General features: G+C 44.6%; 1 protein-coding gene across 10 annotated transcripts in view; it reads right to left on the bottom strand.

Annotated features, from left to right (window-relative positions):
• Positions 1 to 3,881: 3,881 nt before the first annotated feature.
• Positions 3,882 to 26,597, bottom strand: part of PALM2AKAP2 (PALM2 and AKAP2 fusion) — a 480,648-nt gene continuing 457,932 nt past the window's right edge. For 7 of the 10 annotated variants that reach the window (XM_081790931.1, XM_060609059.3, XM_060609061.3 and 4 more), the window contains 3 exons: positions 16,800 to 16,978; positions 11,586 to 11,624; positions 3,882 to 5,905 (listed from right to left, as the gene is read on the bottom strand). In XM_081790931.1, coding sequence (XP_081647057.1) covers positions 5,807 to 5,905; positions 11,586 to 11,624; positions 16,800 to 16,978 — 317 coding nt within the window. In that variant the 3' untranslated portion in view covers positions 3,882 to 5,806. The remainder of the gene's footprint in view (positions 5,906 to 11,585; positions 11,625 to 16,799; positions 16,979 to 26,597) is intronic. The other 3 variants (XM_060609055.3, XM_060609062.3, XM_060609058.3) reach the window with 2 other exon arrangements.

The following is a 26,597-nucleotide window of genomic DNA, read 5'->3' as shown; positions in this document are numbered from 1 at the left end:
GGACCATCACCACCAGCAGCATCTCCAGGGAACTGGTTAGAAAATTCTTGGGCTGCATACCCTAGACGTACTGAATCAGAAGGCTGAATCTGTGTTTAATGAGCCCTCCAGGTGACACAGACTATTGCTGGGGCAGGAGAGCCAGTGCTCCCCCAGAGGCACATCAGTATAAACAGCTGAAGACCCCTGCAGAGACAGAATGTGGCCTCAGTGGGTGGGCAGAGAAAAAACAAGCAAAGGAGAGGTTTGTGACTTTACCTTGCCAGGTGCCAGCACGTCCATTCCAATTGTTCGGAGCCTACTACCTGTGAACCGAAAACAAAGCATCTGGATAATTCTCCCATCAAGGTTGACTGACACTGAGATGACTAGGTCATGGCAGAATTAAAACAAAAAAAAATTTTTTTTTATTATGCGAACATTCTTCTTTCCCGGAAAGAAAACATCTGAATGCTTGGGCGGCATTTAGAAATTGCCAGCGTGGGGGCGCCTGGGCGGCTCAGGTGGTTGAACATCCGACTCTTGATTTCAGCTCAGGTCATGATCCCAGGGTTGTGGGATCGAGCCCTGCGTCAGGCTCCACCCTGAGCATGGAGCCTCTTAGGAGCCCCTCTCCTCTGCTCATGTTCTTTCTCTAAAATAAAAAAATAGAAAACTTAAACAACAAAAAAAAGAAATTGCTGGTATGCCATCTGCAGGTATTTCCTGAGGCCCCGTTCTTTGCCTTGGTATCATCTTTAAAGCCTTTGAAAGTCTCCCTTTCGATTCCCCACTTGTTTTCTGTGCTCCCAGCAGCCCCATTCTGAATTTTGTGTGGGTTCTGTGCAGGGAAATACATAGTCACCACACTCTTATGGCATAGGAATCCCATAATTAAAATGAGCAATGCTCCAAAGTGACTTCATGGCCTCATGTGTCCCACAACGGTTGTCTGACACCAATATATACAGGGAGGGATGAACCCGGAGTAGTGACCATAGGTCTAGGTCACAGCAAAAAGCCTGCATATCCGCCCTTTACCCATTAGTAGTAATGCCTCGCATTAGTTTTGCCCTAAGAGCTTCCTCCGTGAGAATCCCTGAAGATCCCTTCCACCCTGACATACCAGACTCTGCAACCCGTTCCGAGTACCCAGCCCTGTGCACGTGACTTCCCTGGCGCGGCCCAGCACCCCCAGATGATAGTAGTGATGGGTGCAAAAATGACCAGGACGCGGAATCCCTAGCTGATCACAACGCGCTGCCCCAGAATGTTGGAAGGAGTCCCGTAGATGGAAGAGATGGAGGAAGAGACCCCAAGGAGAGTGGCGGTGGTGGGGAGGAACCGGAGACAGAAGGTCTGCGCTACAGGTAAGTGTGAGGGGCCAGAGGGTGAACGGGGCAGCTGGACCCTGAAGTGGCCGTGAGGGAGTAGATAGGAGGGCACGAGGAAATTTGGGGAAGAAGCTTCCTGATTAATCTGTGGTCTTCATATGCTCTTTAAAGTCTGAAATTCTCCATTCTTCAGAGGAGAGCTGAATACAGGTGCTGAGAATGTGATAATAAGAATTAGAACCCAGGAGCCACATGCAAAGCTTGAGTTTTAACCATTTGTCCTACTGTTTGCCCAGCCATCTCTGACCTTGGAGTACACCTACCTCATCCAGAGGTACCCGAATCATTTCCGGGGTCCCGTCAGAGGTTTCTAGGCTCTAGCCAGGGCAGTTGGAGACAGCATGGCAAAAAGGGGCATTGGGACAGCCTGTCACAGGCTGGGGACCACTGCCCCACCAGCTGGTTTAGCCTTTGTGGTTCAAGTATGCGAGAGGCAGATGCCGACACACAGAAGTCAAGGCCAAGGGCGCCTGTGTGTCACTGTTTGGCGGGTCTGTCTTCTGACCTCTCTCCACCCCCAGTCAAACAAGTAGCCATGGTTTATAAAAAAACACAGCACACACCGGGTTTTAATGAGAAAATAATTGTATACTTGCATCGAATGCCTCACAATCACTATAAAACTGAAGCAGGATAATAACATTTAAGTGGTTAACATACACAGGAGAGCCAGATACAGAGTATAATTTTCAAACACAGTATTGCTGCTGTTTCCCCCCCCACCCCTCCTCCAAAAAAAAAAAAAAAAGTCATTTGGGTAAAGGGCAACACAAAATCAAAGCTGGCAGTTCACTCACTGAATGCTTAAAATTCAGGAAATTGGTTCTGTCACTAAAACTGGATATATTCACCATCTCTAAACACTTAGGCTATTTTTTTTTTCAATACATAGTTTAATTACATCCATTCTTGAGTTGGAAAAATGTTTGTCTTCAGAGACAAGAGTCAACACTGTCTTAGTGTTTGTTACACCTTATATGTGTGTGTTGTGTTGTGTTGTGTATGTATGTGGACACTGATCTATATACTGCTTATACGTCATTGTCTAAGGTGGGCAGCATGCAGAGGTGTAAAGAGGCAAGGAAATTGCATTGTGTCACCCGAGTAGACTACAGCCCAGCCTCCTACCACTGACAGACCCTGTTTCCATAATTTCTGGATGAGAGAGCCAAGGCATGTCAGTAGTTAATCAGCTCCCGAGGAAAGTGAACATCTATAAACACTGTGGAAGGGAACGCTTTCAGGAAAGCTTTTAACATCTACAGAATCTAAACATTTGTTATAGTTGAGATTAACAAGCTTGCGTGCTATTTGGGGGCAGGGACGAGCATCAGAGGCCAATTTCCTTGACAGGCCTCTTCCTCTTGATGGATTAGGCAGTAATGACTCTCCTCCAGGGGTCTGTTGCATGTTCAGAAGGTTAAAGGGGTTCCTTTGGGATCCCAGGGCCTAGCACGGTGCTGTGTACAAAGCCCGATGTTTTCTGAATGAGGAAAAAACTCAAGAGCACAGAGAAAACCTGGCTCTTCCAAGGGAACTGCAATTTACATTTTAATAGGATTCTAAGTGAGTGGACCAAGGAAATCGACAGCAGTCCTCAGAAGGCAGCAGAGGGAACAAGCGAATGTTGCAGATGTAGGGGCCACAGTTAAGCAGCGCTGTGACTGTGGGAGGCTCACGGAAACTCTGCATTTGTTGCCTTATCTACACGTGGAGCGAGGACCAAAGGATCCCTGCTAGAACTCTAGGCAATGCTTCCGGTTCAGTCAACTGTAGTCAAAGGCCAATTTGTCTGCCTCCAAAAGATTCCACGAATTGTGTGGCCTCCTAAGCTTCCCATTCAGCTGCAAATTCTCTTCTCAAATGTAGGTTTAAGATGGGTGGGGACCCGGCTTCCTTCAAAACACAACGTCAGGTGGGTCCTGAGGGCTGTTTCCTCTTGGGAAAGACAGTGTTTGTCTATATCAAGTCTGTGTTCTCTACCAGATTCAGAGTTAGTCCAGAAAACACGAAGCATGTTTCTTTTTTTGTGCATCTCATAAAACCATCTGCTCTCCAGCCATCCTAGCTGCCACTGTACCCCTGAGCCACAGGAAGCTCTTGTCCCATCTTTTAGTCACATGCCTGCCATGGGAACGCTGAAAATCCTCAGGCAAGGCAGCCTTCCTGGGGGCTCCCGTTTCACTCGCCAGGACTTCTAGTCTAACACAAACCTCATTTTCCTGGGAATGTCTGTCTCCATGCCAGCCTCCCCCACTTGAAAATGAATTCCTTGCAGCAGGGATCTTGTTTTGTGTCCCCAATGGCTAGCACATTTTGTTGAATATTCCTTCACGATATTCAGGAGAATACACCACATAAAGATGGTGCCAGCCACCGATCTCTAGAATTTGGCTTCAAATTGCAGGTTCCTTTGGCAGTTTTAAAGGATCCTTGTAAGTTATCAGATGGTTGCATTTCTACTTTATGCCTACCGCTTGCCTGTGAATAAACTTTCCCCCTAAAGTCAACACTACACTATTAAAAGAAGCAAAGGTAATGTGCCTAACATCTACGTACACACTGTTGTGGAGTTGTTATTTGTCAGAATAACATATTAGAGCTTGTGACATAACAGTATAAAAACAAAAAGGAATTTTAGTGAGGTCTGGCTTCATTATTGCTCTTTTAAAAACCATAGTTTTAAAACAAATAGAAAAAAGAAAGGCTGGTCAGTGTTTTTTCTCATGGCCAGAATTAAAAACTTTTCTCATCCAGAAATTCAGGGCACCCAATTATTGAATACCCATATCATATTGCTTTAAATGACAGTAAGCTAAAGCTGGCATCCTTTACAGTATACTAAGCTATGAATACAAAGCATGAGAATAAATACGGTACTTCTCTAAATGTCAAATTACAAAACTGCTCAAAACTTTGCAATTGTGACTCATGCAAATACCATGTTAAGTCAATTTAATATTACAAATACTGCATCAGGTCGGTGCCTCTATATCCCTTTTCATAAAAAAGAAATTCTCACTCACTCCTGACGCTGGCAAACAGCTTTGGAGGAAATAACTGTACACCCTTGTCCCATGAGCATTCTGGAATTTTAATCCTTGCACACACACTTTACCCAAACACACAAAGGGACGTGCATGAGCACGCACGGGCACGCACGGGCACGCGCACACGCGTGCACACAAACACGCACACACACACACACCATCTTTAGGATTTGTAGCTGATTCCAGGCCTGCACTTAGATTTCTATTCTATATTTTTCTCTTCATCATTCTGAAAAACGCTGGTTGCTCAGCAAAAATAATATCTGTTACTTCCTTAATTTCCCACGTTCTCCCTCCCTGTTTCTCTGTCTACCTTCATGTCCTTTCTTTAATGATTCCTTTCTGATTGATCCAAAATAATCTGTCATTCTTCCTACTAAGGTCCACTTTATAATATAAAATATAGTTATAAACACCTTTTTATTTCCTGTCATCTGCCTCTCGAAGGCAGAGTTTGCCCTTTTTTCAATTATTGCCACTCTAAAAATACCCCCACCATCTTGAGCCAAGCTGTTGGATGTGTACAGATTTTATACATGGATATACTCCCCCCATCCCATCATAAAAATAGTTGTTGCCCACTAAATATAGTTTTCATATGAAGAAACATAATTGTGAAAATGTGTTCTCATAAACGGCAAATTAGTCAATACTACAAGCAGACGAGATCCTAAAGCTAAAATAATCCATTTGGTTTGGCTTTCTCCCTCTTTCTCAAACCCCTCATGTAGAATAGATTGTGTTTGCAACATGAAGAAACATTGTCTTAAGAAGGTGGATTTTATATATTGCGATCATTAATTGCTCCCAATTAAAAACAATTAGATGTAAGAGAAATGGAATCCTAATTGCCTCTCCTGGCAGATATAGAGAAACTTGCATTTCATTTTACGGCTGCTGGAGTAAACGGAGTTATTCCCACACCTCTGATGCTGTGAGCGACGGTAGGGAACCGGTGCAGGGAGTCTCCAACACCCTGTAGATTGCACCGGCGTGGGCTCTGCAGCTCTAAATGGCCCTGTCACCAATGTTTGTCATCACCCAGCGAGGCTGGTCTCAATTCCGCCTGGAGCAACCATGTTGATTTGCTTGTTACTGCTTTGTCCTTTTGGATCAATTGTGGATTGGTCCAAATCCAGGTGATTCTTTTGAGTCTCAAAAAATCCTTTGTCTTTTGACTCCTGGATGTTTATAGAGTTTGATGGGTAGGCTTCTTTTTACTTTATTTTTAATTGTTGGTCATTGCAGCTTCTGGTCTACATAAGGATTGTGGAGTTTGTTTGCACTTCAATAAATATTCCATTAAAATGCTTCGATGTGTTGATTGCTTGGTTTCTTGGTAACCCAAGCACCAAAGAAGCTTCCTGGGTGGAAGGAAGTTTGTTACTCATCGTCCTCTTCCTCCTGGTTGGCATAGATCCCTGCCTCCCAGCGCAAGGCCAGTGCGCTCTTTCTTCGATTAACCCGTGTGGCCTCAAGGACCTGAAGAGAGAGGGAAGAAAATTAACCAGAGTTCATGGATGTTCACTATGTACACAAATCAACTTCTCCATGTCTTTCCTCCTTCCTTCTCAATAGCATATAACAAAGGGAATGTAAGACGGTCTGATACTGCTGGGAGGTAGGAGAGACATGGTCAGTAAAGCAGGCTGGTTGGTTCCGGATATGCACTCATTTCCAAGCCAGATTTCATTTGCTATTTGACCCATAGTTTTCAATATAGAAAGATTTAATTACCCTGAAATGTTCTGCACCTCTTTTTGAACCACACTTGACTCTGCACTAAGTGTGTTGGTAACACAGATCTCTACATGTCATCCGATCAGTGCTGTCTGACAGACATTACTATCAGTGTTATCAATATGGTAGCCGCTAAGCTACATGGCTATGGGGCACAAGGAATAAGGCTAGTGTGGCTGAGAAACTATTTAAGTTTAATTAATTTTAATTTTAATATCCTCAGGGACCCTGTGACTACCGTATTGGACAGCACAGCTATAGGCCGTCTTAGTCTCTTTGTGAACAAGTAAACTGGAAAATAATTCCAAACAACTGGACCAGTGTGGATTCAATCTCTCAAGCTCTGTGGACTTACATAAGCTATGATCACATTTATATCATAAAAGTCTGCTTTGGTATAACCAAACTGCCAAGAGAAACTAAGTGGAAAGAAAAATAGTTTCCCAGGCCAATAAAAAGCAATCCGAGCATGCCAACGCAATGTCAGGGCCACAGATGCTAATAAATAAAATGCGAGGTGACAACATCAAGGACAGATAGGCTCACCACCATCAGGGTAAGGCCTCCCTCCCTTCAGTTCGCTAGAATAGTCTGTGGACTCCCGAGGGAAAACTTCAGCCAGGCTGCTTCAGCTTTAGTCTGATCAAGATGGATGACATTCGGGTTGCCAACATATGAGAAATGGCTCAGTTTCATGGCACTGCACCACAAGGGAGCCCATGCACGCCAACCAATTAAATTACTGTGGCATTCGCTTAGGACATGCAGTTTCTGATATTAAAGAAAAGTCTAGCAGAGCCAACACTGGTTGATGATCCAAAATGCAATGAAGGCTTTGCTTATTCTAAGAATAATCATTTTGGCAAGGGACAGAGTTGCTGGCAAGTCTAGAGAAGCAAGGAGATGCAGGTGACAGGCAGTGGTGGGAACCGAGGCACAAGCAAATTTTGGGTAGAGTAACGGTCTGGGGGTCCATCTCAACCTGCTTCTTTGCACATCTGACAAATGGATGCACTTCCCAGAGCTTCAGTGTGCTTTCCTCAGGGAAGCTGTCCCCAGTGCCCCCAGCAGGGACAGCTGGACTTAACATGTAGGATGCACTAGCCATGTCTCCTAAATGAATGGTCGTTGTTAAGCACATAAGCCATGTCACAAAGTGTCTTGTGTAAGCATACCATGGTCACTTATCCCATATGTAAGAATAAGAAACCAGTAGGAGGAGCAAATAATGCTTCCAAATCTGGTAGGTAAATAGAGGATTCTTCTAGAAGGTCAGTGCGTGGTAACATGGTACTGAGAAACAGCACTGGACTGGAACTGGAAGTCCTTTCTTTCCAGTCCTGTCTGGAACACGTTGGTGTCGTTCATGGCATCTCTTTATCTGCAAGATAGAAACAGCACCTGCCGTCTTTCCCAGGCTTTCTCCGGAGGCAGTGCTGACCCTGGAGTCCAAGCAAGTCTAGATTTAAACCCTAGTGACCTTAGAAAAGTCACTTACCTTGTGCCTCAGTTCTCTGATGTGTGAAATGGGAATTATAAAAACTACAGTTCAGAGTTGGCCTGAGGAATAAATGGGGCAATGTATGCACAGCACTTAGCGTAGATCCTGGCGCAGAGTTTTCAAACAATCATTAGTTCTGTCATTATGCGAAGGGGCTTTGTAAGCTATGAAGTGGTGTTCCAACACATGAGGCATTTTTATAATTTTTATAATTTATAATTATAATTTATAATTTAAATTTTATAAAATTTTATCATTTTATAAGGAACTCGACATTGTGTAAGATGCTCATCTGTTCACTTGGCCGGTTGTAGATACAAACTGAAAAGCTTCCAGAAAAGCTAAAAATCAATCATGGCTCTGAAAAGAATGGTCCCTTGTCTTGTTATTTATGCTCTATTTTAATTCTCAATCATCTTAAATAAATTCAGTCTCCTTTGTTCTTCAGGAACCCGTGTTACAATCTGTCTCTCCATCCATCTTACAGATACTTACTGGCTTCCTACCAAGTGTCAGGTGCAGTGCTTTATGTCGAGGATAGAATGGCCTCTGCCCTCACGGAGCTTAGCCACCAGAAAGCATTATGGCAGGGAAATCTTTATAATTATGGAAATATTCAGCACAGCTTGGATTTGAATATCTGCTTGCTGCAGCCCAAAGAATTCACTTACGCCAATAACGAAGGCTCTTTTCTTAATTCATTCCCCTAATTTGTACGCTGCTTAACACGATACTGAATTTCTGAGGACATCTAGAGCCTCTCATAATGGCAAAGACAGGAAAATAAACGGGTCGTGATAAAAACAGCCAGCAACCTTGGGGTCAAATTGTCTTCAGGTGCACAAGGTTTCTGATCCAGGACTGGCTCAGGGGCCACTCTATGATGGCCTTTTGAAGGTTCAAAGGCCAAGCCCTTTAGGGTTAGGCCATAGCTCATCTAAATGAGCACTTGTTCCATAATTAATTCAGAGTACAGTACTGCAGTGTGTGTGTGTGTGTGTGTGTGTGTGTGTGTGTGTGTGTGTCTCTAGAGCAAATCTAGAGCTCTGACACTTGAGTTATTGCATATCAACTTTATTTCCTAAAGCCCATTCCTTTCTTTTCTGGGCAGAAAAAAGAAAAGCACTTGCCTCAGGGCTCTAGTAACACATCACATGTCCTTGTGCACCACTTACTGTTATGATCTTGACTGTCCTACGGGATTCACACTATTACTATTATTACTATTGTTAATCACACTTCACATAGGAAGAAACTGAAGCAAAGGGAGGTTAAGTTGACCAGTGTTAAGGTGGAGGAGAAGCTCAGATGGGCACCCAGAATCCTGGGTGTGGAGCTGATGCCCTAGGCCACCACGCTGCCCCGCGGCTCAGTGCCTATGCGCGTAGTAGGTCCTCAGTAGATGTTAACTGAGTGAATGAGTGAGTGACTCTCCCTACAGTTCTGCAGACTTGAAATAATTATTTTAAAAACAGTAAAATAGTTTGTTGGAAGAAGCAACAGAAAGAGCAATTATACTCTGTAGGAATGGAGAGGGGAAAACAAAAAAAGTTTAAAAATAATAATAGAAAAACCTGATTTAAGGCTTCATTGATTTTGCAAATTCAGATTTAGACCTGGTGGGAGGGAAAAAAATCAGTTGTCTTTGAACAACCCTCTACTATGAATTTTCCCTCTCTAGTGCTTGCGGGGATTCCAGAAAATTGCTGAACTTTGCCTAGACATCAACAGAGACAATTGTATTTGGGGGGATGTAACAAAAGGCAGAGGGGTTAAGTAATGTCAATCACCCTATTTACGTTAACATTTTGTCTTCCTAAATTTCTCTTCAGCTGAAGATAGACTGGCACCAGTTTTACCTTCCTTGAATATATTCGATTGGATTTTTGTTATTCTTAATGGTGCTAACTCAGAGGGGATAGGGGCCTAGGGCCGAATTCTTCCACTGCCATTGCCAAGATGAGAAGCACAATTAGTCACTGAGGAGGGTACAGGGAATAATATTCTCAATATTCATTTTATATCTTATGAAAGAAAATTACTGATCATCATCAGCTCCCATCTCTGGTTCTAAAGATTTTGCAAAATAGGGAGGTTTTAAAAATATATTGTGCTATAAGTTAGCACAGCCATTCTGAAGAATAATTTGCAATATGTAATGAGTGTGGGGATGTGTTGTCCTTATATGACTAGTTCTTCTGCTCCTAGACATATAGATAGAAACTCTTCTGTAGGTTATGCAAAGCGACATGTACAACAACATTCACTGAAGCATTGTTTGTAATGGCAAAAAAAAAAAAAAGAAAAAGAAAAAAAGTGAACCAATCAAGAGAGAGAGAGAACCAACCAACATTTCCATAGGAAATAGGAGGATGAATAAATAGTGCTACAGTCATTCAAAGGGATCCTATACAGCAGTTATAATGAATGAAGTAGAGCCCCAAGTAACAACGTGGACACATCTGAAAACAAGGTAGACAGGGGCGCCTGGGTCGCTCAGTCAGCTAAGCATCTGACTCTTGATTTTGGCTCAGGTCATGATTCTCACAGTTCATGAGACTGAGCCCCGCATCAGGCTCTGTGCTGACAGCATGGAGACTGCTTAGGATTCTCTCTCTCTCTCTCTCTCTCTCTCTCTCTCTCTGTCCCTCTCCACTCATGCTCTGTCTCTCTCTCTCACTCTCTCTCTCAAAATAAATAAATAAACCTATTAAAAAAACCAGTGTAGACAGAATAAAGTAAGGAGTGGAGGATGCTACAGTATGTCATTTTTAGAAAGTTTTAAGGCATGCAAAACCATAGGATGTTATTCATGTATAGAAACATATGAAATATAAATGTAAAAACATGCATAGAAATGATGAACCCCAACTCAAGAGAAGTTACCCCTCAGGAGAGAGAGAAGTGGGGACTGAGAGAAGTAACAAGAGGGCCTGAATGGTATTTGCCATATTAGTTTATTTTTAAAATATTAAGCAAATACTACGAAATGATAAGAGTGGTCAAAGCTGGAAAGGCGGACTTTATCGTTTTACTATCTGTTCTTAATGGAACACTTGAATGCCAACTCCGTGACATCAGGGACTTGGTTTTGTCGACTGTTCTGTTTTTGGAACCTAGAAAAGTGGCTGGTGCCTGCTAGGTCCTCACTAGATTGTTAATCGAGCCAATGAGTGAATGAGTCTCCCCACAGTGCTGTAGATTTAAAATAATTCTTTTAAAAATAGTCAAATGCTAAAGAAAAAAAAATAGGAAAACATAGTGTTTTCCCATAAAAAAAGGAAAAATATTTAAAAATAGAGGAAAAGGAAACACTGTGACTTTTCACAGCACAGGTATTTGTGAAATCTGTGTAAAAGGAAACTGTACAGAAAGGAGGAGGTTCGGGGAAATTCAATACTGACAGGAACTTCTAAAACAAACAAAAACAGGTTTCAAGATCGGGGCAGGGAGGGAAGTGGGCACTGGGATGGTTCGGTGTTGGAGTAACTTGTCCTGAGGCTACGGAGCCGAACTCTCTGGATTTGTGCTATGGCAACCAAAGGACTGGTCAGAATCAACAGCTCTGTCCGCTTGAGCGGCCTTGTTTTCTAACCAGACCCGAGTATATTTGCTATCAGTGCCTGGAGAAACTAACGTCCGTGCCCTCGAGTGCAAACACCCTCCAGATCCGTGAGCAGGGCGAGGTCTTCTCCAGCCCCCCCCCACACAGCACAGCAAACCACAGCAGCGGGTAGCACTGTTGCATACACCCCAACATTTCCAGGCAGTCCCCAGTTCTGCAAAGGCTGGAAGAAAGAAATATGGAGACGAGCTGCCTTCTTGCCCTTCTCCTTTAACATGTCAGGAAACGGCCAACCACAAGAGCATGCACTTGGGTCAGGCATGCAGGAACACCAAGACAAACAAGTGGAAAAGTACCTCGGAAGTCACCTTGCAAGACAGTAACTTAGAGGTGTACTGGCAGAGAGGGAAAAGAGCAGGGTTAGTACACAGCAGAGACACGCTCACACAACACCCCCCAGCCGGGAATCGGCACCACGCTGGGGGCAGACGAGCGGGGAAGTGACACCGGGAGGCCATTATACACCCACGCCAGACTCGCTTCATCTGATATTAGTTTATTGAAAAATCTGTATCTTTTGGAGCGAGGAGATACCCTGTTATGCATTGATAAAAATATCAGATAAGCCATACTTTGTTAATTCAAGATTTGTCGCTTCTGTTTTCTGTGCTTTGAATTAACAAGATTCTTCCCCGCCCCAGTATGCAACCAGCTGCCCACCAACAAGGTCTTTGATGACCGTTTTGGATTTGCTGGAATCCGTAGCCAAATAGCCTTTTCTCTTCCTGTAGTTCCTTTGAGCCCCACAGCGGTCCTGTAGCCCGTTGTCCCCCACAAAAAAGACACTAACCACAGGCAGGAGTTGATTTGGATCCAAGGTTCGTAGAGGCAGAATCTCTGTAGGTGAGTTGTGAACGGCACTGCCTGGGGAAGGCCCACGGCCCCCCTCATCACTATCCTGGGGGTCTGGATAAGTTCCTGAGAGTGGGGTGATCCTGTAGCAACTGAAGTGACCCTTTAGTACCTGTAGGAGACTAAAAGCCTCCACAAGAAAAGCTCAGAGAAAAAAAAATGGGCCAGCTATGGGAGATCACATAGAAGAACAAGCTTTGGCCAGCCTCTGCTGGAATTGCGGTGATGACCTCACATTTACACAGCTTAGGACACTGGAGGCATTTCCTGGGCTTTGGCGTTGGCAACCATAGGATGGCTAGGTGGGATCATATGTCTGTGATCACTAACTGCTTCTAATGTGTAAGAGCTTGAAAATTACAAGTCTGTACTGATTGGGCTGATGACTGGGGGCTGATGAGCTTGGAGCTTTCCTCCTCTTTTCGTACCTCCTCTTTCGTGAGCAGCTAGGAGAAATCTGGGCAGCATGAAACACTGTTGACTGTAAGTTGGGCTTCCTGTGGAGCCTGGGGTGTGGGGCCCTGAGTGCGCTTCCCTCATCCACTCAATGAGAGTGGGCCATGGGGTGTCTTGGGTTGGGGGGGGACGTGTGCGAGGAATTCTCAGGAAAGCAGTAACTGCTTAGCCCCCAGCTTTGACTTACCCCAGGAGAATAAGTGAGGTCTTTTCTTATTTCAAGACAGGCAGGGATGGCTGAAATACTTCTCAGTATCTATTTTTGGTGCAAGAGAGACAGTAGAAAACCGACCAAGAGTAGATCCTATGCTAGAACTGGGGCTGGGGCTGAATGCCCCAGGAGACTGTGATTGGGATGCAGACCAGCATTGATTGAGAAAGAGAAAGCAAACCCACCAACCTGTTCAAGAGCATCACTGACTCAGGAACCCATGGTTTTCTGAGGCTCAGCTCAGGTCAGGTTGGGAGAAGAGCTGGCCAGAAAAACAGTTTTGCCTACATATCTTTCCTTTGCAAGGCATCAAGGAACCCTCTAGGAAACTATGATTCATCAGTCCATCATGTGTTACATGACTGACCAGAGATGGCATCGGGCCCAGATAAGGGCACATTTCCATATAAGAAAACATTTCCAGATAAGAGAAACCCACAGCAAGAACAGGACTGCTGCATCTGGATGTGCAGTGCGCACACTGCACAAAAGCACCAGGCGGAGGGGGTGAGGGGTGGGGGGCGGGGTTGAAGTTCAGTGCCCCCACTCCCCTCACAGCATGGCAGGTGCATCCTGGCAGATGAAAAATGGCGCCATTTTAAACATTCTTACAAAGGCCCTGTAAAGGCTGGTAAACAGCCAGGGTTAGGGGGTAGGGGTGGGGTAGCAACCTCCTTACCCCCAAATTAGGTGAGGGGTCCATTTGTCAGTGGGGCTGGCTGAAGCCTTCAGCACAGAGACATTCATTAGTGACCACGTCACACAGAACAAGGACACTGGCGGGTGGGCACCTGCTCAAGGTCTGAGTTAGTGATGGCCATTCGGGGAGAATTTTTCAAGAAGAGGGGCTTTCTCCCGTTCCTTTGTTATCGACTTTTTCACCAACTGCGAAATGAGCAGAACATCCACAGATGACTTAATATTCCCGATGCAGTGACGTGTGGGTAGATATTCCAGGAGTCATGATTTAATTTCCCATCTTCTATCGTTCTTTGACCGTCACCTTGTTTCCAGCAGAAGAGGGGGACAGCTCAGGGACATGAAAAAGGCTACTGGATGTTACAGCTTCCTTCCCTCACACCATCCCCATGGCAGGGGGTCCACGAGCCAGAGGTTTCCTTCCTGGCCTGCATACGATTTTTTATAAAGTGGGAAAACTGTAGCTGGCAATGACCTGGGGACAGGACTCCAGCAACCACTGCTGCTCCCGGGGTGGGGGGACTGAATCTGTTTTGATGGCCATGATGTTTTTCTCGGGGGTTGGCAAAAACCACTCATGAAACTACAGGCATGGCTTCCCTTGGCTTCTCTGTCTTCTCTTTCTTCTGTCCTTCACGCTCAATAATAGCATTGTGCCTAACGTATCACTATACTTACATGACGATTGCCCCATTTGGTTTTTAGGTCTTCCTTCTCCTTAGCAAGTGAGTCAAATTGTTTTCATGCCAACCAGAAAGAACTCACTGCCTCCTATGGGCAAACACATGGTTTGGTCCTGATCATGTGTGAGGGACTCATAGTGTTGCCAAGTGACTTACTGGAAGGAATCCTGGCAGATGGATGTGTCAGGTGACACTGGACTCAGGTGAGCTGGGTGAGGCTCCCGGAGGGTGGACAATCGAAGAAGCCATGTTTCCCCCTCAGAATAATGTGGGTGAATGGAACCAGGAAAACAGAACTACCAGCTTCTGGGACAGGGAAGCCAGTTATACAGTCATACATCACGCAATCCATTTGCTCTCTGTTATTAGCCTTCCAGTAGAAGAGACAATTAAAGAAGGGGCCAGAGATTGGCTAGGAAAACAAATGGTTTGTTCATTCCTGCAGGTAAACTTCAACACATTCTCCAGTGACTTGAGTAGATACAGTAGAAAAGGTCCCCTGAATTAAAAGGGCTAAGAGGTGAGGTCAGACGTGGCTCTAAAATGAAGTTTGGCTGATGATCATCTATTTGCTTTAGAAGCAATCTGAATATGTTCTTGAAGTTTCAGTCTCTTAAAAGAGGATGTAGTGCATTGGATAGGTTTTGTTCTGTTCCTAAGAATTTTCTACAACAATGGACTTGGTTCTCTTGTAATATCAAGAATGGTGCAAGACACTTGGCTTTGACTTCAAGATCTGAGGATGTTAACAGCCTGATCAGTTAGTAGGTTTTCTTCCTTATTTGAAATGTTTATTTACTTGAGAAAAATAGAGACAGGAGGCTGCCACTTTATTGCGTAAGCGAAGGGTAATCAGTATATTAAAATGCTGATTCCAAGTAGCTTCCTCAATGCAAAGGGGAAGGCCAATCTGGTTGCCTCCTGAGTTTGCATGAAGGTGGCTGCCAGCCTCTGCCTGTGGAATGAGCAGGAGTCGGCTCTTTACTTCTTTGGGTAGTATTTTCCTCTAATGTCTGCCCTCCAACACAGAAGGCGCACACAAGAGATATGCAGAATGTGCTCAGAAAACACTTGCATGGGTCACATGCAAAGTGTTTCCATTTGTTCTTCCCCTTCCATGCCAGAATGCAAGGGGTCCACTCAGCTGACTTCTGCCAGAGCTGCTGACATATGGTGTGGACTCACTGGGAGAAAAGAAGCCACTTACAGCACTAAGCGTCAAAAGCACAGGCTCCAGAAAATACCTGAAGGTAAACTCCGTATTTTAAGTAGGGCTGCAAAGAAGGACTGGTCAAGGTGATTTGATGGGCTGAAGCCCTATGGGCTTGGGGAAGGAGCCCAAGCAACAAAAGTGTCTGCAGCACCCACGGAGGGCCAGGCTCCGTCCCACTGTGCAAATGAGGAATGGCCCCCAAATGCTCCAGCCTAACAAGAGTACCTGAATCAGTATTCCAGGCAGCTTAGGTACAAACCCAAGGGAGAGCCTGGGGACGCAGTGAGCCATCAGGCTGCTCTACATGTGTCTGCTTTCTTTGCCGCTAAATATTTTAAAAGCATCATTCAGTATCTGGCTTCAATTTCAGAAATCTTTTAAGTTAGTCAACCAGGATATGAAAGGCAGTAGGTCAGCATGGAAATCCTGCTACGAGCCTGTAGCATTCGAGGTTAGGGTGACCCAATCATTTATCATCCAAACTGGGGCACTTTTAAAGGTGAAAGGGGATGCTGTTAAAAATTACACCAGGACCACAGGCACAAACCAGGACTGTCCAGGTAAACTGGGTAGTGCATTCAACTGAGTCAAGCCACTTACGACCTAAGTGAAACTGGGTGGGGATGGGAATGTGGAGAGACTAAGGCCACCAGACTCCCAGGAGGGGGGCATGGGCCCCTGAGGCTGGTCCCGGGGCTCCTGGCTGGGGGGGGGGCTGTGGGGAGCAGCAGCCCTCACATCTCTTACTGGAAAAAGAAACCACGGAGCAGATGATTTCCTTCAGGGTTCGTGTGAGTGTCACGTGCAACCGTCTTGAGGGTTGAGGATAGCAGGGTAGCCCTGTGGTTTCTAACTATCGTTTAAAATATCTCTTTCCTACCAAACTGTACGCACAGGCTTGGTAATAGCCCAAGACACAGTCAGCCTTTCCAACGCGGTGTAACGTTTATGGGGATCGCTGGGAGAAGACACGGGAGGAAGGGCACAGCCCCCGTTCTCCAGGCAGATAAAATCTCTACGGGGCAGGCCAGCGATGGCAGCCATCAGCTCCCTGGTGCCTGGGGATGATTTCAGGATGCTCGTGTCCTTCCCCCCCCCCCCGTGTTGTCCTTACGTGTTTGTTTGTTTGTTTTCCCTACGCACCAAGCATCCCGTCCACCAGCGTGCCCGTGAGCTCCAGCTCCGGTTCCCCTTGCGTGATCAACATTTTTTGAGAAACAAGGCAAAAAACCCAAACCCGACTCCAGTCACGTTAAACCACACATTTGGAAACGGGTTTTGGAACCAGGATGCCGGCCAGACCAGTGCACACACGCCCGCGCCTGACCTGGAACACCGAACGCCACGCTGCCGCTCGCCCTCAGACGAGTGAAGGAGGAAAGGAGGAAAAACTTACACTACTATCATCCATTCTCTCACGCCTTTTAGATTTGTGTGTCTCATAGTCTTCCATGAGGGTCTGCATCAGATTCTTGGGCCGCTGGGATCCGGCAGCCTCTTCGGGGGCTAAGTCAGGCTGCGAGCTGGGGCCTTCAGGTGAGGGGGATGAAGGAGGTTTGACTTTCTCTATTTTCCCTGAAACAACACGAAGAGAACACCCTTTCTAAGCTCGTCTGCTCATGACGGCTTCTAGAAAGAAGAGAACACTGGCAAAAAGCAACCTCTGACAGAGTGGTCCCGGAACGGTGCTGGTCACCTGAGCACAGGGACTGAAAGCTAATAAAGATAATGTCACAAGCCCATCCAACAAAGGTCTCGAGGACACCAGTGCTAAAAGTCAGTCAGACCAAGGAGGCCCACAGGCAGTTTGCAAATACGTGTCAGACACTGGCTCCAGTTGTTATGGGGACATGTGCTCCATCACGGATTCCTGAATCCGACCGTCAGAGAGGGCAGTGCCTTCAAGCCTCAGAAACCCACTTTTTGCAGTTGAGGAAAACAGGCTCTTCCAAGGGGACACCGTGCTGAGGTCCCAGGGTGCTGGCGATGGTACCAGATGAGGCAAAAGAACCTCACCAGGTTCTTTCCCTGCACCAGAAGCTGCCGATGGGGCAGCTGACCTGCTGAGCCTTTCTGCATGGACAAAACAGCGCTGTAAAACCTTTGAGTGAGAACTAGGCTTGTTCTTTCCAGGTCACCCCGGTCTCACACTGGGCAGCTTCATTTTTTTAAAAAAATTTTTTAAGTTGTATTTATTTATTTTGAGAGAGACAGAGACAGCATGAGCAGGGGAGGGGTAGAGAGACAGAGAGAGAGAGAGAGAGAGAGAGAGAGAGAGAGATTCTCAAGCAGGCTCTACACTATCAGCGCAGAGCCCGACATGGGGCTTGAACCCACGAAGCTGTGAAATCATGACCTGAGCCGAAACTGAGAGTTGGACACTTAACCAACTGAGCCACCCAGGTACCCCTGGCCAACTTCATTCTTTACCTTACCTGCTGGGGTCCTGGAAAGCATGTGGTTTGAGACCTCTAGACCTTAAGGAAGGAATGCCACCGACAAAGGCAGGTTCAGTGTTGTAGAAAGGTGTGCACCAGACATGGGAAAGGTGAGATTTTACCTTTTGAAGTGCCCTATAAGACTTCTCAGGATAAGGAGATCAGGTCAACTGGGATGGTGTGGTGGTGGTGACTCCAGATACTTTTATTAAGACCGTCTGCATCCTTCCCTCTTGGGAAATGGCTGGCCCTCGCTTCTGGCCCATCACAGAGAGATTTCACTGCCACAGAGCCCCAACTACACCACTGAGAAGCATCTTCAGGTGCAACAGCCATGATTTTTCCATGCCCCTTGTGGGAGACACAGCTGGTGCGTGTGAACAGGGGATGTGGAGGAAACACACAAAACCTAAAAGTTTGGATCTAAAAGTTTGGAAACCACCAGGGGAGGATGAAGATCCATTTGACCCCTTCCATTCCCAAGCAGAAGGTGGCTCGTCTTTCTTCACCTTCCTCCCCAGACTTCTAACTTGGCAACTGCCTGCCGGAGCTGCAGTCACAGGTGAAGCCTGGAGACTTGGGCTTGAAGACTCTCCACGTGGGCTGCCACAGACCTTTTCTGGGCACGGCTCCTCTTGATGGGAGTTGGACACCCTCCCCACCCCCTAGAGTTCAAGAAACCCAGGTTTTAATTCTCGCACTGCCATTAACTAGCTATGTGTTCACTGTACACAGACATTTAATGTTCCCACTCTTATCTTGGGCTGATCATGTAAGTTCTCCAAGCTTCAACTTTCCCAGCTATAAAATGAGAATTTTGGAAGATGTCTTTGAGGTTCCTTCTCACTCAGACATTTTGCTATTCTATCAAATACTTTTGGCAGGAAAATCGATCCTTATTGGTTAAAACAGAAGGCATATGGCCATGATGTTTGGCAAATTAGGTGCCAAGTAGTTTTCAATACACAGGGCACTCCATCGGCATCAATAACTTAGTGAAACTCATTACCTTGACCTAAATTACCCAGATCATTAATAAAAAGTCTTTTGATATTGACAGTAAGACAACAAATATTTCAAAATCCTCAAATTCACTAGCAATGGATTATATTTGTTATTATGGAAACAGGCAATGCTATGATGATGCCCAGAGATCTATCAACTATATTAAATCATAGCAAGATTTTTTTTTTTTAATGGGAGAGGGGGTGAGAGAGAGGGAGAGAGAGAATCCCAAGCAGGCTCTGTGCTGATAGCATGGAGCTTGAACTCATGAACTGTGAGATCATGCCTGAGCTGAAATCAAGAGTTGGATACTTACTGACCAGGCCACCCAGCCACCCCAAATAATTAGCCCCATGGCTTCTCCATCCATCCCTCCTTCCTTTCTTTCATACTGAAATATGAAACAATCCTAGACCTCAGGCAGTATTACCCTGAATGTTTTGTGTGTGTCTCTAAAAGTTCCCATGGACTTTGAGATGAAGTCTTGAGAAATGATACAGCACAGTGGTGAGCATGCAGCTCTGGAACCAGCTGCTTGGGGGTGAATCCACCACTGTTTGCAGCCAAATAACCTTGGGCAGGTTACTTACTGTTTCTCTACCTCAGGGTCTCTACCAGCATATGAGTATGATGCTAGAGGTACCTACCTCATGCAGTTGGTATAAGGACTAAATTAATATTTATAGTGTATAAAGTTAATATTTAAAACAGGGAGCATCCAGTGAATCTGGTTACTTCTTATTTAGAATCTCAAAGAACAATATGTCTACCAAGTAAGAACGAGCAATTTCAAGGGCATGTTCTGCATACAATTTTGGCAACTCTTCCAGAACCAGAAACAGACACCAAATCGCCAGGTTGATCATTTTCCAGGTGACCTCATGGGTCTCCAAATAATTTCCCAGAAGTCACCCCTCCAGCATTAATCTTCCAGAAGGCAGAGTCCATATTCACTGCTCTAACTTCACTCTTTCACACGGCCACAGGGGGATCCCTGCCTCAAGGCACTTTGTTTATGCTTCTGTGAAAGCCTTTTCACATACCGGATTGTATCATACCTGGGTCTTTCAGCTTCTCTTCTCAGTTAAACTACATTTCAACCAAGGATAGGGGCAATTTCAGCCATTATGAATCCTTTAACTCAGCTCAGTGTAAACTCCATTAGAACAGGACTTTGTCTTTCCTGGTCATTGCTGGACCCCAGTACCCACTGGGGTATTTGGCATAAGGTAGGAGCTCATGTTTGTTGAATGAACCAGTAAGTACATTATGACATCTACATAGCAGCCACTTGTTACATGATTGTGGGTTGGGACAAAATTCCCAACAAAGGATTTGACGGAAGAGCTTAAATGTCTTCACCAACTCCATGAAAGAAAACAACCGTGGTCTACAGAATCACAGACTCAATGGCTTTGCAGTAATAGCAAGCACATTTATATGGAATTTTATTTATTTAGATAGGCTTCATGTCGTTTGATCCTTACAGAACCCTGGGATGTAGTCAGGGTCGATGCCATGACATCTGTGAGTGGTTTAGACCACAAAGACTCAGATGTCAATGCCAGCCCAAGTTACGTTAGCTAAAGTAACGATCAGAATTGGGTCTTGTCTGGAAACCAAATCGTGTTGATTATGGCTAACTTATATGGTGGTATGTATGCTGAAAGAGAATCGTGAAGAGGGCAAAGGGTTAATATAGAAAGTAATCAAGTATTGCACATTAAAAGATACTTTCCTGTGAGTATTCCCACAAACCCACCCATCTTTGGAGCAAGTTTTACCGGTTATGGCCACTAGAGGTCACATGCGTAACAGGTAGGAACCTCTGGACTTCTGGAATCAGTTTAGTTGGTCTTAGGGGAAATCAGCTTTGCTGGGCTTCTCTGCTGGGCACTGTGATTTCCAACCCTCCCTCCCCCAGTATGGTTCAAACCATGCACAGAACCCCTGGAATCACACAGATTGCCAAATAGGGGGAAATGGATCTGCTCCATACTCAACATCTTCTTCAGAAGGCCCAAGTTTGCAGCCAAGAGTCTTCTCAATGAGGATGGTGAAGAGACTTCTAATACTCTTCTCCCAGTAGTGGACATTGCAGACAATACCATCGTTTGGGTCTTGGGATCATTACATGAACGTGATACAAAATGGTCTCTGCCACAGGCTTGGGAAGTCTATGTCACCCTTGTCCATGGCCCCGTAAGGCCCCTTGAAATTCTTTGGCCCAGAGGACATACCCCATTACAATTCCAGAACAGTGATGGTTATCTTTGGTGCTCACTGGTGCGCATCTCGCACAGCACTTCCCAGGTTCCTCCCAGGTTCCCAGGCACCTCCAGGTTCCATCCCGGCTTACTCCGCCAAAGCTTGCTCTCGTATGTCTATCCATTCAGTGAATGACTGAATAGAGCTAATGATAGCTAAAAGGGGCCTCTGTTTTCAATGACAAATATCCTGCTGTCTAGCTCCTCATCTGGACTGCATACTCTACAAAATAGCTCTCTTGAAGGATACCAGTCACTGTCCCTGTGAAACAACATTAACAGAAAGTGTCATGCAGACCTCAGGGCACATCTGTGTCCGTCTTGGCCAAAGGCTGGTACCTGATATTTACAGAGCAGCGAGCATACAAGTTCTATGACATTTGATGTAAAACTAGGCAGGGATTCTCAGTGGAGGTTTCCTTCGTAAACAGGATTTTGTTCAAATTATTCCATCTAGAGTAACTTTATTTATTTGTTAGTTACTATTGTTTTAAATTTATTTTTAAAAATTCCAGTGTAGTTAACATACAGTGTTATATTAGTTCCAGGAATACAACACAGTGATTCAATAATTCCATATACTACTCAGTGCTCATCATGAGAAGTGTGCTCTTAATCCCCTTCACCTGTTTCACTCATCCCTCACCCACTTCCCTTCTGGTAACTATTAGTTTGGTCCCTATACTTAAATTTTTAAAAAATGTTTATTCATTTTTGAGAGAGACAGAGACAGAGAGTATGAGTGGGTAAGGGGTGGAGAGAGAGAGGGAGACACAGAATCCAAAGCAGGCTACAGGCTCTGAGCTGTCAGCACAGAGCCCAACGTGGGGCTCAAACCCACGAACCGTGAAATCGTGACCTGAGCCGAAGTTGGACGCTTAACCGACTGAGCCACCCAGGCGCCCCAAGTTTTTCTCTATATTTAAAAGTCTGTTTTTTAATTTGTATTTTTTTGTTAAATTCCACATATGAATGAGATCATATGGTATTTGTCTTTCTCAGACTTATTTCACTTAGCATTATACCATCTAGATCCATCCATGTTGGTGCAAATGGCAAGATTTCATTCTTTTTTGTGGCTGAGTAATATTCCATTGTGTATATATATAATATATATTTTATATACAATACATATATCCATATATGCATGCCACATCTTCTGTATCCATTCATCTGTCGATGGACACTTGGATTGCTTCCATGATTTGGCTATTGTAAATAATGGTGCAATAAACATAGGGGTGCATATATCTTTTTGAACTAGGTTTTCATATTCATTGGGTAAATACTCATCTAGAGTAATTTTATTTTTTTTTCAATGTTTATTTATTTTTGGGACAGAGAGAGACAGAGCATGAACAGGGGAGGGACAGAGAGAGAGGGAGACACAGAATCGGAAACAGGCTCCAGGCTCTGAGCCATCAGCCCAGAGCCCGACACGGGGCTCGAACTCACAGACCGCGAGATCGTGACCTGGCTGAAGTCGGACGCTTAACCGACTGCGCCACCCAGGCGCCCCTCATCTAGAGTAATTTTAGACTTGACAAGCTCTTAAAGGTGCTTGAAGGTAAGCAACTTCACTTGGGCGGGGAGGGGGGGGGGATGATTCCAAAGCTGTTTCTAAAAGTGTGCCTTATTGGCTTTGCTTTGTGAGACAGTATTTGCTGCTAACAAAGTCATTGGTAAACACTAGGTTAAAGAAAGCTTTAAAAATAAAATGAGATGGATTTCTTTACCAGAGGACTTCTCTAAGGTTTTAGTGCTATTGTGATTGTGAATCACTTATTCAAGGGTAGGTATGAAACATTTCTCAAATTTATTTAACCAGAGAACCTCATTTCATAGAATCCCTATTGATGTCTCAAGGAAAACAATTGGTGAAATGCTGTTCTCTAGCGTATATTAGTTAACTTAAGCAGCTCCCACAAGTTCAGTTAATAATTAAGTATAGGCACAAAGCTTACATATAAGAATTTACCGTTGTATTCTTTTTTTTTTATAACTATACATGTGGGAAAAACCAAGATATCTGACTGTAGGAAAATGGTTAAATTAGTTTTGGCTCATTCAGATAATGGAGTATTATTTAGTTATGACAAATCATGTTTTAGTCTCTCCAACATAAAGGAATAATTAAGGTCATGGGAAAATACTCAAAATGTTTTAAGAAAAAAAAAAAGAGAGAGATTGCAGGGGGTTAAGAATACAGATTCTGCAGCTAGACTGCTGGGGTTCAAATCCTGGTTCACCAGTTATTAGCTGTGTGAAAGAAAACACAAGTGCATGCACGACATCTGGTAAAACCTCACTCCATATAAGATGAACAGTCCTGTGGCAGGAAGAAGAATAGCCTCTGCTAGGATGCTTAACATCCTAATCCCTAAAACCTGCAAAGACGCTGCTTTCCTGGCAAAAGGACATTGCAGACATGATGCAGTTAAAAGCTTTGCGTGGGGAAGACTATCGTGAATTATCCAGTTGGGCTTGGTGTAACCATGTAGGTCCAGGTGGGTCAGAGAAACAGAGACTTGAAGGTGCCACACTGCCAGCAGTGAAGAGGGCAGAAGGGGCCGTGAGCCAAGAAACGCAGGCAGCCTCTAGGGAAAGGGACGGAGCCCTAGAGTCTCCGGAAAGAACACAGCCCTACTAACACCTTGATTTTGGCCCAGGCAGACACTATCTTAGTCTGCTTAAGCAGCCATAACAAAATGCCATGGATTGGGTGGCTTACCCAACAGAAATGTATTTTCTCATAGTTCTGGAGGCTGGAAGTCTGAGCTCTGGGTGCCAGCATGGTTGGGTTGTGGTGAGAACTGTCTCCCTGTTTTGCAGATGGCCACCTCTCACTGGGTCCTCACATGGCAGAGACAGGGAGAGATCTAGATCTCTGGTGTCTTTTCTTAGAAGGGCACTAATTCTATCACAAGGGCCCCACCCTTATGACCTCACCTAACCCTAATTACCTCTCACAAAGTGCCCATCTCCATTGGGGGTTAGGGCTCAACATATGAATTTCTTTTAACTTAATTTTTTGCTATTTCTATTTTAAATTTTATTTAAATCCAAGTTAGTTAACATATAGTGTGATGATAGTTTCAGGAGCACAATGTAGTGATTCATCACTTACATATAACACCCAGTGCTCATCCCAACAAGTGCTCTCCTTAGTACTATCGCCTAGTTAGCCCATCCCCTGCCTACCTCCCTTCCAGCAACCCTCAGTTTGTTCTCTGTATTTAAAAGTCTCTTACGGTTTGCCTCCGTATTTGTCTTATTTTTTCCTTCCGTTCCCCATGTTCATGTGTTTTGTTTCTAAATTCCATATATGAGTGAAATCATATGATATCTGTCTTTCTCTGACTGTATTTCACTTAGCATAATACATTCTAATTCCATCCACATTGTCAGCATATGAATTTAGAGGGGACACAATTCAATCCACAGCTGACACACTACAAACTTCTGACCTCTAGAGCCGTAAGATAATAAATTTGTGTTGTTTTAAGCCCCTTTATTTGTGGCGATTTGTTACAGCAGTGATAGGAAATGAATACAAATATAAGCCCAATATTACCTTCTATGCACGTATGTGCATGGAGAAGCCTAGGCAGGTAGCAGTTAGGATTAGGAATTACTTTTATTTTTATCTTTATTCCTTGTTTTCCAATGAATTAATTAAAAGCATGAATTAATTAAAAAATATAAAACAAACCAGAAAAAAAATCTTTTAAACGTTATTAGCCATGCCAAGAAAAGTAGATAAAGCTGCTTCATGGACTAGGCAATCCGCAAGCCTTTGTATCTCACCAGATAGCACACACCCAGAGGAGCTGACACCCGCCCCCAACCAGGGCCTCTGGTGAGCCCTGCTCACGTCTGTGACAGCGGCATTCCAGGCCGTGGTCTGCAAGGTGGACTAAGGAGCAGAGGGGGCAGCTAAATTTCACTCCAAATTAGTAAATGCTGTCAGCGCGCCACCCCCCCCCCCCCCCGCCCATCATGAATGGAAAACTAGAAAACACAAATTTGTGTTTCCTGCTTATTTAATCATAAATAATTAAATCCCGTTCTGGTCCACAGAGAGAAAGCCAGGCCTTGGCTACACTTCTGAATTTTCCAGGCAAGAAGGATTTCCCCTGGGCATCTGTGACAGGCTGTGCTGCCCAGGGGAGGAGGCGTCAGAGAGAAGAACCACGGTTGCTCCCTGACAAGGAACCCGAGCGAAGGTGGCACAGGCTGGAAGCACAGCCGTTACCATCCCAGACAGCCGGACCCTTCTTCCGTAGGAACAAGGCTAACTTCTAGCAAGCCAAGGATGTGGCTTCCAAAAGTTTAGAAAATTATTTTGGCCAAACACTGTGATATTGGTGACTATTACACTCCACATATATGGTGTCTGAGTTCTTAAATCAAAGATCCTTTGTTTCTACATTTCTCAAAAGAAAAGAAAAAGCCATCACCCACTCTTACTTAAAAACCAAACTGAACCGAACAAAGACGCCCACCAGATGCCATGCCTTGGCCAGGCCTCCTTCAATGACCTCCTTTCTTCACACAGCATGGCGATAAGATTGCAAACATCTAAGACGACTCACAAGTCGCCAGAAAGAAATGAGCTCAGACTTGTATTTTCAACTTCATTTCCTCCCAGTAAAAGGGAATATCCTTCCTGTCAGATCCGGGGAGCAGGTGATTGTGGGGTTCCAGCTGTGACCCACACACCAAAAGCTGGTCCCTGGTCCTTTTATCTCTTTTCCTGAAAGTCGCAGTGTTTTGAAATGCAATGACATGAATCTTCAGATCGTAAGCCTAGCTCGGACATGAGAAATACCCCTGGCCCGGTTAAACAAGTCTGAGAAATTTCCAAATATTATTCCTTAAAGATCGGGGTGTTGGATGAGCTGCTGATATTGGGTCATCCTCAATGAACAGGACTGGAAGGTGAAACCTCTAGAAGGAAAGAGCTCTGCTTCTCTAGGTGAAGCACAGTTTCAAGACCAAAAAAGAAAAAGAAAATTAAAACAGAAAGAATGAAAATCACGGCAAATAGCAGTTCCCCCACCAAGCTCTTTTTGTTAAACGCATTTCTACCAACATGGTGGGTCTGACTGTGTGATGATTTCTACCCCCCCAAAGGGAAAGAGAAAGGAAACATTTTTATGGACTCGCAATTTCACTGTGCCCCAGTACACTTTGTTTTTTGAAATCACAGCTGACTATTGAAAACGAATTCCTGAACTCAGGTTTTGTAAGTGAGATTTTAAATTTTAATGAAGTAAATACGAAAATACACCAACTAGGAACAGAAAGCGATTTTATAATGCAGGTTTTGACATTTATTTCAGCAGCTGTAGAAGAACAACTCCTACATAATTCTGTAAGGGTTTCTAGCTCTTGTCTTAAGACATAACAGTAACTGTAGTAACAACAAAAGAGTAACTCTTCTTGGGTACTGGGCACTGAGGTCGGTATGATCTTACTCCC

The sequence above is a fragment of the Panthera onca genome, chromosome D4 (assembly GCF_046562875.1).
Source record: "Panthera onca isolate mPanOnc1 chromosome D4, mPanOnc1 haplotype 2, whole genome shotgun sequence".
Lineage (NCBI taxonomy): Eukaryota > Metazoa > Chordata > Mammalia > Carnivora > Felidae > Panthera > Panthera onca.
This window is presented reverse-complemented; position numbering and strand designations above follow the sequence as displayed.